Below are 20,733 nucleotides of genomic sequence, written 5' to 3' on the forward strand. Positions count from 1 at the left end.
AGCAGATATATTCTTTCCTCCTTCTCATATTTTCAGTATTACAACAATCCTGTGAGAAAGGTTTGGGTGAGAAAAAGTGACCGGACCAAAGTCATTCAGATGGCATTCATGTCTATAAGGCAGAATTAGAACCGTTTCCTGATTTCTAGCTTGGTGCTTTAATTACTAGACCGGGTGGGGGGGCAATTAATTTTCCCAAGGGCCACATGAGGAATGGGAACTGTTGTGGAGGGCTGAACCAACAGCTGCTGGCTGCACTCCACCCACTTGCCCACAAGGCCGCACTTCAAGAAGGCAGTGGTGAGTGGCCGTGGCCGGGTGCCTTCTTGCCATGGCCACCACCACCGCCATCTCCTCAGGCTGCTTCAAGGGGCAAGTGCTGCACAGACACAGAAAAGTACTTTCTCTCCTCGCCCTTTCGTGAATTTTCAAGTTTCAGTTCACTTCACTGGACAGATGGGTTAGACAGGAATAGCGAAAGGGTGAGATGTGGCCCAGGGATGGTAAAATGCTCAGCCCTGCACGAGATCAAACTTGCTCTCCAGTTTGGTTTATTATTGTCTCCTTCCTGTGACTGGCCCAAGGGCATCCTCCTGGCAGAACTAGAATTCATGGTCCCACAGTTTGTACACATACATATGAATAGAGAATGTATTCTGTTATGTGTAAATGGGTTGATGTGAAGGGCAACATAATCTAATTTTTAATTATATTTCAGACTAGCCATATCTCCATGCTTTAGTATTTGAAACCACTGTTCATTTATGAGCTTAAGAGCTTTCCAGAGAGCAGGAAAAAAGACCTCATCTTGTGAGTGATAACCTGTAAAATGATAACCTGTAAAATGTTTCCCTCCAGCCACTTCCTCTCCCCACTTTAAATCTGTCTGCATGTGGTTAGTTTCTGGTGAGCACACCTGGCCACTAGATGGCACCCTTGTTTCATAACCTATCCTGGGGGGGGGAGGAATCTAATTAGGCAACATCATTCCAGAAGAAATTGAGATCTGCAGATAAAGGTCATGTGGAATAGATTTGAATAGAAATCATGCAATTCCTGCACTGTGTAACTAGTGACAGTGATATGAAAATGGGCAATAACAATGTTTCCCTCAATGGTAAAGTTGGCATGATAGACATATATAAGCACAAAGCATTATTGTCTCAGACTTTAAAAGAACGTGCATTCACAATCTTAACAACCAACTGAAGTGCAAATGAACAAACTTAATAAGACTACTAAGGACTCTACTTAATAACAACACTAGGAATAAGGAATCTAGCAATGGTTGACTTCAAAGTTGAGTTGATACATGCCAATACCTCATCCCCTAGTCCAGTGATTGCAAACCTTTTAGAGATCGAGTGCCCAAACTGCAACCCAAGGCCCACTTATGTATCGTGGGGTGCCAGATGGGTGTGGCCAATTGGGTGGGCATGGCTGAGGTCACGGCAGACTGGGTGGGTGTGGCTGGGGTGGGCATGGCCACCTCGATGTTGCTCATGGGGAGGGATGCCTGTGCGAGCCAGGCAGGGTTGGGGCAGATCCAGGAGGTCTCTGGCAGGTGGGACGCTGGGCAGGAGGCTCGCCCTGTGGGGTGAGACGAGGTAGGGGGCAAGGCAGTAACAGGTTTCTTACTGCCGCCGGGCTTGTTCCGCAGCCTCATGGCAGCGGCACTGGGCAGGAGGTGGCAAATGGCCAGTTTCAGTGTGACGCAGCTGTTTGCCACCTTGCATATTGCGCCCAATGCTGCTACAGTGTGGTTCAGCTGAAAGCAGCCGTAGAACAAGTGGGACACGTTTACCCCTCACCTGCCCATTCAGCTACAGCTTTGGTGTAGCTGTCAGAGAAGAGAACTTTGCAGCTCTGCCTACAGAGCCACCAAAGCAGCAAGTGGGGCAAGTAAGGAAATCCTCACTCCCCCAGAAATTGCCTTTCTTTCCTTACCAGACTTCCAGCCCTGTGCCGTTGCTCCTTCGCCATCCGCTGCTCCATGCAAGGAAACAAAGGAAGGTTTTTTGGGGAAAAAAGGTCAATCAATCAATTCCAACTTTGCAATCTTTCATGAGAAGTTGGAATTGATTGATTGACCTTTCCCCCCCCCAAAAAAAAACCTTCCTTTGTTTCTTTGCACACGGTGGCAGCGGCGGATTGTGAAGGAGCAACAGCACGGGGCTGGAAGTCAGGTAAGGAAAGAAAGGCAATTTTAGGGGGGAACGAGGATTTCTTTCATTACCTGCCCCACTTGTTCCGAGGCCGCTTTCTGCTCAGACTCGTTGCTCTTGCCAGTGGCCAAACTGCCCACTTCAGTGCCCTCCCTCCCCGAGCCTCCGGCACTCCACCTGCTGCTTTAGCCTGCTGGCCCCCACCTCAACACCCTACCCACTGCTGACCAGCACGGCCGCCCCAGGGCTGGCCTGGCACAGGAAGGGCATGTGCCCCACCCTCCCATCACCATGCAGTGTAAGGTTGCCGTGCCCACCTCCGCCAGATGCCCTTGCCTCTCCCAAGCATTTTTTTACTAACCTGCCTTTCAGCTGCATTCCATTTCTCCGCTTCTCAGCCTTTGCCACGTGTTTGTAGGACTATCGGTAAAAAAAAATTCTATCAGACTTTCTAACTTCTCGAGATCTCGCAGGAAGTTAGAAAGTCTGATGGAACTTTTTTTTTTACCAATAGTCCCACAAACACGCGGCGAAGGCTTGAGAAGCAAATGGAGAAACAGAATGCAGCTGAAAGGCAGGTTAGTAAAAAAAAAAAGGGCTTGGGGAGGCAGGAGTGGGCGCGGCAACCTCACCCTGGGACTGAAGGCCTAGTACTGGGACGACAGCATGCATGCCCACAAGGAGGGCTTTGCATGCCACCTATGGCACACATGCCATAGGTTCGCCACCACAGTTCTAGTCTGTGAAAATCTTGCCCCAGTATTTGGTGCCGCTCAATTTTGCCCAAATTCATCACAATGAAATATATGTTAATATTTCTTTTAATCATACAGGTATTCCCCTCTTTGTGTAAGGAGTTCAAGGTGGCATATCTGAAGTTAGCCGGTCTCGTTCTTCCAACCACTCTGACCTATACAATTAGAGGAATGAGGTAACTCAATTCAAGGAAAAGATCATTGGCAATTCCAACTTGTAAATGACTTCTTTCAGGGTATTTGTTGGAAAGTGATGGAATCAGAGCCTCCTGTATAACTGTCTTTCACCTTACCTTCTCCATATGAGCTGTTTATTCTAGCCTCCAACTCATCTAATCAGACATCATTCAGAAATATCCAACTTCAACACCCATCACTCCTGGAAAGTTTTGAAGGTTGGGCTTGGCTAAAAGACAGGTGAAACACTTGCCCAAGGCCACCATGATTAATTGACCCAGGAATGTATGTAATAGGATACAGTACTTCCTGTTTCAGAGAAGCTCTTCTCTCATGCTCTTGTATGAAGGACAGAAATTAATTGTATAGTACGGTTGAAGAGCTTGGAGGCAATCATTTTCTGTTCATACAGCCTATTTATAAATATCCTAAGATATATACATGGACCTTAGGCTTTTCTCTTTACCTATATGGATTAGTCTCTGTGTCCATGATGTACATGAGCTGGACAATAGAAAATAATAAAACATGGGTTTGGCTGTATAAATTGGCAGAATTGTTTTATTGGATTGGTCTCTACAAGGTTAACTTGGTTATTGAATTGATCCTTTTATGGGTTCTCTAATACATTGAAAAATAAATTAAAAAATAAGTAAGCCCCCAAAGCTGCGTTTGTGCATCAGGTCAAGGCCTCTCTCTTCCTCCCCTGCCCCCTCACACACACACATCCCATCCATATTAAAAAAAACTAACAAAGATTAAATTAAACAATTGACAGTGGTTGAGTCTTTGACTGACTTTCCACTGACTGACCCACTGGCATGTTGTATGCAAAGCCAACCATCATGAGATGCCTTTTTGACCTGAATATGGACTTGATAAGACACAGTCAATGTTGGGTGAAATGTCAATAAGTAAATGAATAAACTGTTTAATAATATTAGTGATTACGCTGACAAGGATAAACTTTTCTCCAGTCGTACTCTGGGCGGAGCTAATAGGAGTAAACCACACTGCCACCTGCTGCAAAAAATTGGTATTCTACTTCTGTGATTTTGCAAGAGTTGGGAGAATCCAAAGGTTTGGATTTGTTTGGATTTTGCCTGGTGTGTGTTTATATTCAGTAGCCTTCCCCTAAAACTCTGCCAACAAATCCCTTTGCCCTCTGCTCAGATTAGCATCAGGAACTTGACCTCTGCTTAATTTTCAAATGAGGATTACTGGGGCTTAAATTTCCCTTGGATCCTTGATATTGAAATGAAATTAGATGGGGCTGATATGATCAATAAAATGCATTCTTCAGATGGTCAAAAGGCACAACCTTGACAGAGAAGTTCGAGACACTGCTTCATGCAAGTGGTGATTTAGCAAGCATTATCCCTATATATTCTGTTGAGAATCTAAGATAGGAAGTGAGGGAGGGATTTTGAACACTGACTGCAAAATGCTTTCCTTTCTGGAATGTTTATAATATTGTTTCCAGATTTCTACATTCTGTGATAAATGTAAATTAGAGGATATGTAAAAAAAATTTCACTTATTACACATGGCAGAATATAAATTTGTGGAAAAATATAAGAAAGTGGTGGTGGTGGGGTTTTCCTCTTCTGGATCTGTGATTTTCTCTGATGGACAGTTCAACTGAGGCTCTCTTTGCAACCCAGTATGAACATGCAGCTGGGGACTCAGACCAGATTTCCCTTTTGAGGTCTCTCTTTTCCTGCTGAGCGTGCCTTGGTTTTCTGAGGAGTTCCATCAAATGAAGTGCAAAAAGAAATGCCTGATGTGCTGTGGAAGAAAGATGAAGAGCAAATCCCATTGAGCGTGATTAAGAACCTGTGTTAGATATTATATTATAGTGATATAAGTGGCCAAATGTTTACCCAGCATTCATGCTTAGGAAGATTGTCACCCCTGGAGAGGGCTGCAGGACTATCTCCAGAGCTGTTGTGGGGAATATTCTTGCTACTTGGTCAATTTGCAAACAGCTGGACTCTGATTGAACATAATCCAGTCGAGGTGTCTAGGACAAGGTATTTTTAAGCAGCTTCAATTGTGTGATTTCTAAGAAAGTGGATAGGATTTTTTAGCCTTTTATTTCACCCACCTGTTTGTTAGATCAGATCTCTTCTGGATGGCTAAAGCCACCCAAGATATGACTTGTGATTGGATCTATATGGTGATGTTGGTTTCTTTGAGGAGATGATCTCCTCAATCTTGAAGGAGACTGGTACGTTTTCTCTCCTCAGGAAGGTAGACTTGGATCTTATCTTCCAGTCTCTAACCTTTCTTTTCTTGGCAACATGGTGGAGACGGAATTGGTCTCTAGCTCAGAAGGACCCTAGAGGGATTATTATAGAAATAGCATTGGTCTCTCTTGTTGATGCCCTGGAACAAAGCTAGGATGGGTGTAGTGAATCTATTTTCATATTTCTTAATCTCTCAGTGGCTTCCAGTACTGTCAATTATTCAATCCCTTTGAACTGGCCTCAGAGTTTAGGGATGGAAGCCACTATTTTACAGCAGTTTTCATCCTTTCTCTGTGACTGGCTTCAGTTGGTATTGTCAGGTGGAGAGAGATCACACCCATGGCTCCTCATGGGTGTGATCCCCTCATGGCGAGGTGCTGCAGAGTTTGATACTTTTCTCCCTGTCTGTGTAGTATCTATATAAAACTGCTGAGTGAAGTCATCCACCAATTTGGAATCATGTATCATCAATATGTGAATGATATCTAACTACATCTTGACGCCTGGCCAGCTAAGCAATGCAATCAAAGTCCTAATCTAGTGTTTGGAAGCTGTACATGTCTGGAAAGGAAAGAACAAATTCAGGTTCAATTCTTACAAGACAAAGTGGCTATGTCTGTTTGGCCTCCTGGGTCTAGACTAGAGGAATTCCGTTGCTGATTCTCAGTGAGGTTGCAGCTCTTCATATGAAATTTATGTACAATTTGGCTTTCTTCTTGGATTCTCAGCTCCTGCTCCTATAGCTGTGGCAAAGGGGACCTTCACACAGATACTTTTGTACCTTTTACTGGTCCTGGAGGACCTTGAGACTGTCACCTATGCCCTAGTCACCTCATGATTATTGTAACATGCTATTCATTGGGCTATCACAAGGACGATTCCAAAACTACAACTGGTCCAGAATGTGGCAGAAAGAATAGTCATGGGAGTATCATGTTATGCCCATGTGTCCCTTCTGCTTGGTTGGCAGTTGGCTTCCATTTTCAATTCAACGTGCTAGTTACCACCTTTAAAGCCATTTCATGTCATAGGGCCTAATGATTTGATGTCCAGTTGTCCTTGCATGTCTAATTCTGTCTAGCAAGGTGGGTATACTTATGAGTCCTGTCAATTAAACAATGTCATGTTACACAACCCAAGAAGTGCACCTACTCTGTTGGATATTTTGCCCTCTGTCCTCAAAGATTCATGTGGCTCCCATCCTTATGTACTTCAGGAAATAATTGAAGACTTAGTTGTTTTTCCAGGTCTTGGGAATAAGGATGATTGTGGAGACACTTTTTATGGGTGTTTTTTTGTTTGTTTGGGTTTGGGACTTTGCTGTTTTGATTGGTGATATTTTTCATATGTTGGCATAACTTGCCCAGAATTATTTAGGCATTGAGCAGTTAGTTCATTAATTAATTAACTAGTATATACAAACACTTAGGGATAGGATTTGCTTACAGATTTGAGATAAAATGCTCTATTCTTCTCTATTTTTACCTATCCAAGAAATCCCATTATTCTTGAGTTGTGTATCCTTCTTTCATAAAGAAATACGTTTGGCCACCAGTGGAGAGACGGCATTGGTCGCGCTGGTGAATGATCTCTGGCGGGCTCGGGACAGGGGTTGCTCCTCTGTCCTACTCCTATTAGATCTCTCAGCGGCTTTCGATACCATTGACCATGGTATCCTACTGCGGCGTCTCAGGGGGTTGGGAGTGGGAGGCACCGTTTTACGGTGGTTCTCCTATCTCCTGGGCCGCTCGCAGTCGGTGTTGGCGGGAGGGCAGAGATCCACCCCAAGGCCTCTCGTTTGTGGAGTCCCTCAGGGGTCGGTTCTCTCGCCCCTCCTGTTCAACATCTACATGAAGCCGCTGGGAGAGATCATTCGTGGTTTCGGGGTGGGGTATCATCAGTACGCTGATGATACCCAACTTTGTTTCTCCACCCCGAACCAACCCAGCGATGCCCTCGCCGTGATGTCCCATTGCCTGGAGGCGGTCCAGGTCTGGATGGGGAGAAACAGGCTTCGTCTCAATCCTGCCAAGACTGAGTGGCTGTGCATATCGGCATCTCGGGTTAACCAGACTATTCCACCTCTAACAATGGGGGGTGAGGTGTTACCCCCCGTTGATAGGGCTCGCAACTTGGGCGTCCTCCTGGATTCACGGCTCAATTTTGAAGACCATATAGGAGCCGTAACCAGGGGGGCTTTTGCCCAGGTTCGCCTGGTGCACCAGTTGCGACCCTACCTGGACCGAGATGCCATACGGACAGTCACTCATGCGCTCGTAACCTCCCGTTTAGACTACTGCAACGCTCTCTACATGAGGCTGCCCTTGAGGACCACTCGGAGGCTTCAGCTGGTGCAGAATGCGGCCGCGCGAGTTGTGATGGAGGTTTCCCGATACTCCCATGTAACACCTCTACTCCGCGAGCTGCATTGGCTTCCGGTTGCCCTCCGGGTGAGATTCAAGGTGCTGGTGATGACCTATAAAGCCCTTAATAACACCCCCCTTATTTTTCTCTTCAAAATGTGTAGCATAGCATACAGGGGTGCCTTATCCAGCCCATATATCCTTATACAACAAGTCTAAATCTAAGAGATGGTGATGACTCAAACTTCCTACTGAATTTTACATTCAGGGAAGATTTGAACTTGGCAACGAAAACTCATTGTCTCCATTCTAGCACACAAATATTTCAAATCAGAATCTCCTCCAAGTCTTTCCCTTTCCCTTCCCTTCTCACCCACTGGAATTCACAGGGCTAGTCTTTCTCTTTTCCTTCCCTAGAAGCTGGCACCCAGATCAAAAACAATTTATTGCATTCCCTGCTCTTTCTCTTCTCCTCTCCTGACCTCCCTGGGGAATCCCGAAGGCTATAAGGCAGAATATCTCTGTGCCTTTCTTTCGTGTTCTGCTGCTGGCACATACTGTCCTCAGGTGCCGTCCTGGCCTCCTTTGCTGGCAGAGGGCCAAGCACCGTCATGCAAGCTGTTGAGAGGAACAGCCAAAAGAGAGCATAGTCTGGCACTGGTTCCAGGAACTCCTAGTACAAGCCGTGCCTATAAGCTTTACGTGGATGAGAGGACATCCTGTTGGGTGCTTTAGAAATGGGGAGGGGTATCAGTCTGGTTGTACCAGTCTTGCCTTCCCCCTCAACTTTGCAGTCGCGATAGTCTTTTTTTAGAAGCTGCATTGTGTACATGCTGATATGTAATGTTTGCTCAAAGAGTGCACGTACACACTGCCAGCCTGTGCTGTTTTGGTGCTGCTTCCCTGACAAAACAGCTTTAATTTTTTTCTGTCTTTCCTTTTGCATATCCTGCTGCTGTAGTTCAAACATTAAGGCTACATTTGGTCGGATATATATTTCTGTTCAAATGCCTATGAAACAGATGTGGAAGCCCTATTTCTTACCACTGCATAAACCTGCATTGGGGCTGAATCACTTTGTATTATAGATGGGAGCTTACATCATTAAGGGTTTCCATTCCATTTAACTATAAATATGTAAACAGGTGTACGTATGTGTCTGTGGTGGGCAAAATGAACTCATTTTCTCTTAAATATCATTTTTCATGCTAAGGGGTATTTCTCTATGGAGAAGTATTTAATTGTGCAAGTGCCTCCCTGTTGACTTGAGTGGTACAGTCCAAGCACAGCCAAATCATTTTCTTGCTTGGGGTAATATGGGGAATCCTAGCAGAAAAAGATACATATTCCAGGATATAAAATTGGCAATTGTGGTTCTTCTCATCACAGTTGTGATAGCCAAGTCAAAGCAAATTGTGCTTCCACGTGTTCAGTTGACACTGTGGCTGCTGAATGAGAGCTATTTTCTTTTTCTTGTAAATCCTTTTCAGAAGAATTCATGCTCGTAACAACCATTTTGGGAGCTTGCAGCAACGTATTATTAGTATTACTATTATCTGTTGATGCATCTTTCTTGCTCTGTTATTTAATCCTGCCATTTGGGCTATATTTGGTACATTTATTTGGTGCATCTTGTTCATAGGACTTTATCTGTAATGACTTCATGGGACTTTTTATCTAAAGAGACCCACCTGAGCTCAGTCTTATGGGGTGGATTTCAGAAATCACTAGAAACATTCCTCTTCGCCAAGTTTTTAAAAATAGTTTGCAAATAGGCTGGGAATTTTTTAAAAAATTGAAGTGCTGTGAAATTGCAGAAACACGGGACTCCCGTCCCAGTTCAGTGCTTTATAAATACGCAAAGAGATCCAACAGAGTGTCTTCCTCACTCTGCCTTCTGCATTCCATTTAGCACCACAACTGCCAGTAAGATATCTGCATGCAAATGAGAGTGCTTGGACTGGCAGATGATTGGTGGAGCTTCAGCTGAGGTCACCGTTTGTTGTTGTTTTTGATCTAGGCCAAAAAGGACATTTTGTCTTTGGAATTTATTTTGGAAGGAAAAGCTAGTGGAAAGACGTGCATTTCTGCACACTTACTCACGAACCCAGGCTATTAAATGAAGGAAGAGTCTATTATTCCCTCTAGTATATTGTAATGACAGTTGTTGTTGTTAATAATAATAATAATAATAATAATAATAATAATAATAATAATAATAATAATAATAATAGTCGTCAAAATTTCACTATTGTTAAAATTACCATGGAGGGGTGGGAGAATAGGTACTAATGACATGCAGAAATTCTAATTCTAATTAATCATTATCATACTTTTATTTTGCTCTGTTTAATGTTTCTCACAGTAAAATATTCATAATACACAGATAAAAGAAAATGAAGATTAGTACATGCCCATATTGGCCTGGAGCAACCAATACCTGGATTGCTGCATTCTGGAGCAATTTAAATTTCTGAGTGTTTTTCAAAGGCAGCCCCATATTAAGCACATTGTAGTAATCCAGACAAGTGGTGAATTAACCATCAGGAGGTCTTTTGCTTCAGATAGATGCACCTTGTGTACCAGCCATTGCTGCACAAAGGTTCCCTGGCTCCAGCTTCCATCTGACCATTAAGCTGTAGCTGCAGGTTCAGAAGGATCCCAGAGTCATAGACCTGCTTTTTCAGGAGTGGCACTGCCCAGTCAAATGGCAATTCTGAAGATATCGCTCAGTGAAAAAAATGCAAACCCATTCAACTTGTTTCATCCTACCCCAGACCCTTCACAGCCTTCAGATACTAGGCCAAGATTTCAACAAAATGTATTTTGCTGTTTGGGCAACAAATTCCCAGCAGTTTCATGTAAATATTAAAAAGTAGAGGAAACAGACTGAACCTTGCAGCATTCCATAGAGAGCAACTCCTTGACCATTCTCTCATTCCCCCATCTCTTGAGTGGAACTGCCCATTGAAGAAAGAGCAGAACTATAGATAGTCCTTGCTTAACAATGGTAATTGGAACTGTTAACTCATTTGCTAAGCAACGTGTGATATCGCATAATAGCATAATTGATAAGGTGTGATATCACATAATTGCACCAACTTATGATAGCAGTTGCAACAATCCCAGTTTCTGTCATCAGGCAAATTCTGAGCAATCACAACATCCCCCAGTCAAGTGATTACCATTTATAATCTCCTGCTGGTTTCCCCATTGACTTTGCTCATCAGAAACCAGCAGTGAAGGTCACAAATGCTATTGGTGATTGTGTGGCTGGGGAAGACTGTGATTTATAATTGCAAGCTAGTTGCTAAGCACCCCATGTGTTATGGGATGCTGTGAGAGCTGCAGTATGAGAACCCATCATAAGTCCTCCTTGTTCAACACCAACATAACTTGAAATAGTCACTGAACGAGTGTTCCAATTCTGAATCTCTTCCTGCCAATGTCAAGAAGGATACCAGGCTAATGCTATTGAGGGCTGTTGAGAAATCCAAAAATACCGTGATGGGCAGATTTCTCAAATCCCATTAAAGGTTATCCAGAGGGAAACTGAAGATGGTCCATCCCATATCCAAGCTTGAATCTTAAGTGAAAATGATCCAAATAATCTGGTTCATCTAAGGTGTTCTGCAGCTGTACCCTGACTACAATCTCCTAATCACACCCAAGAATTGGAGATTAGATACAGAGCCATAGTTGTCCCATACAAAGAGCTCCAAAAAGGATCTTTTCAGGCAGGGTGTACCACAAAACCAATAGCATCTATTTTTTCCTAACAGATGTGTTAACTACCTCTCATTCCAATTCATCATACCTCTCAGATTCCTTGAAGAGTCAAGAAGCATGGATCAAGACCACAGATGTCCAGAGATAGCTAGGAAAAGCATTATACCTTTTTACCTCAAAGTCTAGGCAAGATGTTACCTGTATCACTATAATAGACCCTCCCCATAAAAAGTCAATCCTTTGCAAATTGGAGTGACCATTAGCAGAATGCTATGCTAACTGCTTACAATGGGAGATCTACCCGCTGCTTCCACCCTTAACAAAGCTGCTAGCTGACAAGCCTGCCAGTACTATAAGGGAAAAATAACAATGCTTCATCTCAATTATTGCTTCAGCATAGAATTAGACTTGAATATCTATGGTATTTTTCTCCTCTGGCACATTAAGAAGTCTCTTTTGCTGCTTCCTCTTCTGAAGGTTCTCAATAAACATCAAGAGGGAGGCCTCTTGGGACAGTCCCATTAAATACCTGGATTGCTTTTTTCAATGGGTAACAAATTGCTCAACAGAACTGCCCACAAGATCACATGTTGCAAAGAATATATTCTTATATAGTGGATGAACCTTGAAATTCTTTGTCTTAGTCAACCCTGCTGCATTTTAGATGGCATTCAGGCTTAATCTTTGTAGCCTTCTTCTTCTGGAAAATAATTTCCTCCCTTGCTCACAATCATCTTGAAACTGAGATGGGGAGAGAGTGATATTAGGGGCTAAACTGATGTAATTATAAACACAGCTGGATAAGTTCATTTTTTTTCTTTTGTACAATTGTGTCCAATTCTATGAGAATGCTTGGACAAGTCCCTGCACTTTTCTTTGCAAGGTGTTTCAGAAGTGGTTTACCATTTCCTGTTTTTTAGGGCTGAGAAAAAATGGCTGACCCCAGGTCACCCAGCTGGCTTCATGTCCAAGGTGGGACTAGAACTCCCAGTCTCCCAATTTTTAGCCTAATGCCTTAATCATACACCAAACCGGCTCTCTAGGTTCACATAGCAACTTTCTAGTACGAGAAAATCATGCATTTACTTTGCTTTATAATGTCTTTTCCCCAAGGAATTCAAGGCAGCTTATACAGGGATCTGCCTTCATTTTATCTTTCTATCAACTCAGTGAGATAAATTGGGTTGGAAGACAGCTACTAACTCAAGATACAAAGAGAATTTACTTGGCCAATAGCAGATTTCAGTCTGATTAGTCTAACATCTTAACCTGCTACACCATACTAATTGTTTGAAATACTAAATTCTTTACAATGGAAGTTATAAATTCTGCCCCTTCTCTAATAGTGCTAAGAATATTCAGTTTCTTTGGTGGTATATTAGGAAAAAATGCACAGGGTCTGATAATTTGAAATAATTAAAAGCCAGATTTTCATTGGATTATGGGCATATAGGTGTTCCTATGTACAGGTAGTCCTTGATTTTGTTTATCTCAGTTGGGACTAGAATTGCCATTGCGAAGCAAGGCAGTTGTTAAGTGAGTCACACCCGGTTTTAGGGCCTTTTTTCTCACATTTAAGTGAATCATTGCAGTTGTTAAGTCAACCAAATGGTCATTAAATGAATTCAGATTCTCCCATTTGACTTTACTTGTTGGAAGTCAACTGAAATTGACTACGTAAAATTTTTATCTCAGTCTACCTGTACATAGGAACACCTATGCAAGATCATTTTTTCAGCTGTTTCTAATTGCCTGAAATCTTTGGAAGGATTATTATCAGAAATTTCTAACATTTATTTTAAAGATTTTTTTCTCTAAAAACAATTTCTCAGCTCTTTGACTAGAAAAAAATATATTCTCAGATGCTGCATAATATACTGTACTCAAATTACTGAAACATTTAAAGTTTCATAGGATTTTTGGTAGTTAATTTAATTCCAGACTATTAGGTAATAGATAGTTTTGATAAATTTTCCTTGATTATTCATTTGGGTCAGTAATCAATAAATCATCTATTCTTTTCTTAAACAAATATTCAGGTACCATTAGGTATACATACAGATATTTATACATATATGTGTGTGTGTGTGTTTATGTTTGTGTGCGTACGTATACGTGTGTGCATATGTATATATACGTGTACATATATATATGTATATGTGTTTCTATATGTATGTATGAATGTGTGTGTGTGTGTGTATGTATATGTGTATATATATGTATATGTGTATATATGTGTATATAAAGGTAAAGGTTCCCCTGCACATGCGTGCTAGTCGTTTCCAACTCTAGGGGCCGGTGCTCATCTCCGTTTCAAAGCCGAAGAGCCAGTGCTTGTCCGAGGACATCTCCATGGTCATGTGGCCAGCATGACTAGACGCCAAAGGCGCTACGGAACCTTCCCACTGTAGTGATCCCTATTTTTCTACTTGCATTTTTTACATGCTTTCGAACTGCTAGGTTGGCAGAAGCTGGGATGAGTAACAGGCGCTCACTCTGTTACGCGGCACTCGGGATTCGACCCGCCAAACTGCTGACCTCCATATATATCCAAAAGGAAGATAATATGGAATTTAGGATACACCAGGAACCCCTCCCACTCATTTGTTTTCATTATATATTCCTGGCAATTTATAACAATCTTTAGGCTTTTCCCCCAATACTGTAATTTGAATCTTTTTTTCAAATTAATAAACCATCCAAGTTTAATAATGCAAATTAAATACATGTACACAAAATATTGTGTATATTTGCAAATATTAGCTGAATTGGGACTCTTATTTTTTTTGTAGTAGCAGGAATTTCCAATGTTTCATGAATTTTTCCTCTTCCCTTTTATGGACACCTACAGTTCAGCTGCCAAAAGGATTCATATAACTTTACACCTTTCTTTCTATCACATTTTCTTATTCCAGCAAGGTATTATCTTAAGGCAGAAGATTTCAACTAGGCCAGTTAACTTTGGATAGGTTATGTCATTACGTCCTAACCTACAATAAAGAGTTGTCACAAGATTAAATGGACCAATCACCCTTAGCTTCTGGGCAAGTGTAATGCTATCATGACAACCTCTCACTTCTTTTTAGGGCAGCCATAGATCTCAGTGCAAGAAGTAAGACCTGGATTGGGTTGGGTTAGCTTCTTTTAAGTGCCTTCTGGTAATTTAACTTCCCTTTTTTATCTCCTGCATATAGTCCATTCTAGCTTGAGCTGAGAACAGTGTAGCAGGACTCTTACTTGTGTGAAGGATAGCATGGGAATCTTGGCCCTAGAGGGGGTTAACCATGCATATGTGCATTAAAACATCTTCCCAACCTCTTTATCACTTCTGCTCTTCTCAGATAAGTCCCCTTGTACTGCTCACACCTCCTGATTTCTTAAAGAGTGTAGGATAATGGAAGTGCTGCACCATGAAGAAAAAGGGTGAGCTGAGCAATGGTGATTTGGGAACGTTTTGAGGCAGGGGATAAGGTTTGAGCAGATGAGCAAGAAAGATAAATTGAATGCGCAAAACTCCAAATTTCTGACAGATTCTCCCCTTTTTTCTCTTCTCTGAAGGTGGCCGGATGGGAAACGTAAAAGAAAAAGCAGCCAATGTTCGGTGAAAAGCAGTATGTCAGGTAAGCATCTCTTCCAAGTGTGCCAATGCTCAGAACTTTTGAGATCAATATGCTTATCTCTTCTGTGATACTAGAAGACAGTACATTTCCTTGTAGTCCTGCCAGCAGGATATTGAGGAAGTGACTCACTTTTTAGGATTCTTTCCTTTGCTGTAAGAACAGGACTTTTACTTGGTAGAAAACTATCCATCCAGAGATGATAGCACTTTGTAATAACTACAGCAGGATTGTTCCGTTTTTCCACTGTCCTAAGCAGGCAGGAAAATCATATAATGCCATATCCAGCTGATAGTCAGAGGTCTGTTTGGCTTTGTCAGTTACGAATTTGGAAGGTCTGGCATTACCATTTGTAAGTCTTTTTATGGAGATTTGCAAATCTCCATAAAGATTTAAGGGGACAGGATCTCTGTCAGCTTCCTATCTTTTACTCAAGCGTGTATTTCTTTGTAAATTCCCCTTAGATCACATTATTAATTAGACTTTAGTAGCAGAACAATTATTCCAACTGAGTTTTCTTAAAAATGTATTTATTGTTTGTTTATGTATCTAATACTCCTTACTTCACTTTATTTTCCCCACAACAACCTTGTGAGGTAAATTGGGCTGAGAGTGACTGGCCCAAAGCCACCCAACCAGTTTTCATGCCTAAAGCGGGATTAGATATCAAAGTTCCTGGATTCTAACTTGATGCCTTAACCACTTGACCAAACTGGCTCTCAAAGTTATTATAATACTTCTATAACACAGGGTCGATATTCCAGAGGATTGGAAAGATAGGAGAAATTAAAGGAGATGGGGGAAACCTTCTTTGACAAATTTAAATAAAACAATATCCCAGAATGTATCCAATTTTGACTTGAACCTATTGAGGCAGGGGGTTTTGGATTTTTAAAAAAAAATGTTTTTCACTAGTCCAGAAAAGGCAGTCATGGGGCAGCTCAGGATATCGAATGTCAAATAGCAGAGCCTGCAATAGGAAGATAAACCACTAAAGAGCTGGGGGCGGGATTCTAAAGGTGAGGCCACAGTGGGTCATGGGACAAGAGGGAATCACATGTGAACTGGTGAATGCAAAAGAATGCCAGACCACATCTTTCCCCCTTGTGTGATTTTTTTTTCTATCCCCGTTTAGCCAATCTCTTCCTCCACCCCTCAAGACCTGGCCATGGTCAACATTTTTTTCATTTTCCCTCTTATTAAAACATACTGTTCAAAACTTTTAATTTTAATTCTTGAGAGCTTTTTTAAAGTGATGCAGCAGCATGGCAATAATTTTACTTTAATCCACCCATCAGCAGTGTTTATTTGGTTTGTTTTTTAAATAGAGGCTAAACAAAGAATATAAACTAGAATTTCCAATCTTGGTAACCTTTCAACTCCCAGAATTCTCTAGCCAGCTGCAGAACATATTTACTTCCATTTTTACAAATCTGAAGAGGTGTGTCCAAGTGAGCTACAAATTAGAAATAACATTTTTCATTCTTTTCTCATAAAAACAAAAAAAAGTAGATGGGATTATTTCACATTCATATACATTCACTCTTTGGATAAACCACATTGAAGAAAACTCTTTTCATAAGAGTTTTAGCAGACCTGGTATTGCTTTAATTTAGCAGTTGCCAAATGGAAAGACGTTACTGTACATACAGTTAAAGAATAGTCTGTGTAAAAAGGAACCATACCACAAGGCTAGGAAAAGAGGCAGAGAGCCCCTATATCTTCTTGGTTTTCTTTCATTTCCTCCAAGAATCTGGCAAGTTGTAGTTAGTTTCCTCTTTAGAAAATTCTTCCCAGATTTTTCTACAGAGAATGAGTATTGGGTTTAGGTTCATAATGTGTCTGCCAGGGGACAGCAGGGGATCTGGCTTCTTTCATCTGAGGAGACTTAGGGTCAAAAGGAGGCTATAGCAAGACTAAGACCAACCTGACTTCATTCCTCAGCCAGAGAACTGCCGTCTTGCTCTATTTTAGCTCTTTCCTCATTCTTTTTGCTTTATGTTCATCAGCTTTCAGAACTGCAGGCAGAGATTATTATCCTGACTTTTAATGTATCTTCAGCACATAGAAACTTTATTATTATGGAAAGTTTGTGATTAGAAAATAAATCATAACATATAACATAACATAACATATAATCCCTCAACAGCATGGCTGGAAGCTTCGCTTGGGGGAAGATGTGTGGAACATATAGTTAACCCCCATCAATTCGAGACTGTCTTAGGGACCGTGCATATCCTTTTTATTTACAGATAATTCTCATTTAGCAGCTGCCTCATTTAGCAATCATTTGTGGTTACAATGATGATTAAACCATAACTTTGCTACCACTCTTCGCATTTATGACCTCCACGTGTCTGTAAAGCAAAGAAAATCTGAATTGACATCATAACACAGTTGGAATATCACTTAGTGACTGCTTCGTTTAACAACCGAGTTGCCAGTCTTGATTGTGATCATTTGTCAGTCTTCTAGATCAGGGGTAGGCAATCTTGGCTCTTTTATGACTCGTGGACTTCAACTCCCAGAATTCCTGAGCCAGCCATGCTGGCTCAGGAATTCTGGGAGTTGAAGTCCATGAATCATAAAAGAACCAAGGTTGCCTACCCCTGTACTAGATAGTCCTGAAAGAAAACAGGACTAGATGAGCTAATTATACTTTAGTGTAAAACTTAACAAAATCTTGCAAGTCTGAAAGTGTAAATTTCCTACCATCTTCTTTACAGTCCAAGAAGTCTCTTCTGAGCCTCTTGCCCCTCTCTTATCTGACTGTTCCCTAGGCAGCATTTCTTGGCCCTGTCTCCCAACGTCTTTCTCACATACCATTACATGACTAAATGAGAACAATGTGCATTAATTTGAGATGCAAGACCAAAATCTTGCCCTTGGAAGCCTGCTTTAGTTTACCAGATTGAAACAATATCTTTTATCCGTGTTTGCAAAATATGCAAGGGGTGATTTTCAAAAAAAAATTCCTTGAAATGTGTCTATATGATTATAACCTTTGACATTTTTCTTGATTGTTCAGTTGTTAATAATCTTCAAATCAAATCTTCAATTAATTTATATGGACTCTACTGGAATATTAATTTCTGATGTGAACCTAACTTCCACAATACATAGCAGATATGCACTGTGCCTGAAAGTCAAATCATGGTTCACTTTTCAGTTTTACTCTTCCTTCCATGTTTCAATAATAGGCATCATTCTTTGCTTTCATTGTCTTTTTTTAAAATGCAATGTTATTTATGTGCATCTATCATAGTATGCAAAACATTCAGTAACTAAGAACATAGTAAGCCTAATTAAATGAAATAACAGAATGGATTACAGTGCTTCAGAAGCAGGTTAAAGAGTCATACTTTCACATGTTTAAACATTCTTTCTAAATAAAAAAATATAACAAAGGGGCTAAACTAGAACTGTTCTTCCTGGTGTGCTAGGTTTCTATCGGCAGGCATTTTTGTTTTCAGTCATCTGTATTTTGTAATTTAGTTGACTAAAACGTTTGTCAATTTTGGGCCAAGTTCTGGAGTTGTGGAGTAGGTGGAAGTACAAAGCAGAATTTGCTGCTAAAGCCAAAACTCATCTCCAAACACAAGCTATACCCACAAGCTATACCCTCCAACTGTCCTGGAGATAAGATGTAATTGAAGTAATGAATTCTGTGCAAGCCAAAGAGTTATCACTGTGAAATTTAGCATTGCTGCAGTCCTACTTTAAACAAACAAATGAAAAAACTGTGTGTGGGTATGTATGCCAATTTTATTAGAAGTAAAAAGCACCTGGAGAACAAAATGAGGTCCTTCCAAATTGCCCCAAACTCCTCTGAAAAAATCATTATTTAAGAATTTTAAAAATTACTGGTAATTTTGCAGCCTAAATATGTTACAAGTTGTGGAGTTAGGAAAGGTGCAAGAGGTAAAATTTGAACCAGTCATAAAATTATTTATTTAAATTTATTGACTGTCCAACTCAGACATGTCAAACACAAGGCCCGGGGGCTAGATCCGGCCCGCGAAGTGGTTTCATGCGGCCCGCAAAGCCATCCTGGAAACAATGAGGGAACGGCCCCCACTGCCTTGGCCCTGTCCCAGAGACCCTCCTTCTGCCAGAGACCCTCAGATCTGTTCCACTCCTGCCCAGGCCCCCATAGGCACCCTTGATGTGAATGATGTAGAGCTGGCCATGCCCACCCAGTAGGCCATACACACTCTAGCCACGCCCACCCAGTAGGCCACGCCCACCCAGGCCATATCCACCCGGCCCCCTGAGGGGAACTGCAATGCTGATGCGGCCCTCAATGAAATTGAGTTTGACACCCCTGGTCCAACTCCAATGAACTCCAGATATTTCAGATAATGACTAAACCACCTTTCACTTCCATTTCTTTCCCCCCACCCAAAAATAATAATAATAATAGAAGAATGAATGAGTGTAAAGGCAAAGGTTTCCCTTTCAGTCGTGTCAGACTAAAGGGCATAGTGCTCCTCTCTGTTTCTTGGTTGAGGGACCCAGTGTTGTCCAAAAACATTTTCTGTGGTCAGGTGCCCAACATGGCTATATGCCAAAGGTTGCCTTCCCACCAAATTGGTACCTATTTATCTACTTGCATTTATTTGCATACTTTTGAACTGCTAGGTGAGCAGGAGCTGGGACAAGTAATCCCCTCGGTCTCGAACCTGGGATGTCAGCTCTTCAGCTGATAAGCTCAGCATCTTCAACCACTGAACCATCGCTCAGGTTAGATAGAGTTATCTATTGTGTTGTTGGCATGATGACATCATGATATTCATAACATCACTTATGCCACTTGCCCTAAACAATCAGTCATGCTGGAGTGAGGAGTTTTTGGATGTAATGTGCTAAATTACATGTATCCAATTGAATGCAGCTTAAAATGCTAAGCTGAATTACATATGACCACACTCTTTTTAAAATACTTAAAATAAAACAATTAGAGCAGAATATGTGATAAATCTTTCTTTTGTGGATGTTCCAAAATCTGCCTGTTTTCACAGTGTACATATGTATATTTGATGGCGTAAAGATGCACCCAAAACATGCTTCCAGTTGTACTTGCAAACTTTCCTCTGATCAGAAACTGTGATAAGGCAGAATTGCTGATAGTGGGGAAATTTATAAATAAATTCAGCTAAACATAAAATGGTTTTTGGAGCTACTTATGGATAACAGGGAGAAAGCTTGCACCTGTGGCTTTGTAATCATTGTATTTTAATATTTATATATGCTTTTGGAGAACTTATAAAGGTTTGTATGTTTGTTTATCTGTATCCTAGATTTATTATATTTACAAATAATTCAAGGTGGTGAACATATCCATCACATCTTCCTCCTCTTGGGTTCAGCTCTCCCAGGCTTGAAGGAAGCTGTCTAACTGCTTATGTATTCTCAAGTATTAAAAACATATTCCCCAAGTCACTTTTCACTTAAAAAAAAGAATTGCCAAAAGTTTCTTTAAAGTTGGAAAACAACCTGCTCCGGACTTTGTCTTTCTGTCTTGTAGAGGCTGCATTAGTGACATCATAGCTTCTGCTCAATCAGCAAATGCAAATATAGGTAGTCCTCGACTTATGACCAGAATTGGGACCAGAATTTCCATTGTTAAGCAAGGCACTTGTTAAATGAATTGTGCCCGATTTTATGATCTTTTTCCC

At 41.3% G+C, this 20,733-nt stretch overlaps 1 protein-coding gene across 1 annotated transcript in view; it reads left to right on the top strand.

The window, feature by feature from the left end:
- THRA (thyroid hormone receptor alpha) overlaps window positions 1-20,733 on the top strand; it is a 158,394-nt gene that overhangs the window by 108,910 nt on the left and 28,751 nt on the right. The window contains exon 4 of the mRNA XM_081344131.1: window positions 14,997-15,058. Within this exon, the coding sequence (XP_081200257.1) occupies window positions 14,997-15,058 (62 nt within the window). The remainder of the gene's footprint in view (window positions 1-14,996; window positions 15,059-20,733) is intronic.

Source organism: Vipera berus (assembly GCF_964194415.1).
Source record: "Vipera berus genome assembly, chromosome: Z".
Classification (NCBI taxonomy): Eukaryota; Metazoa; Chordata; class Lepidosauria; order Squamata; family Viperidae; genus Vipera; species Vipera berus.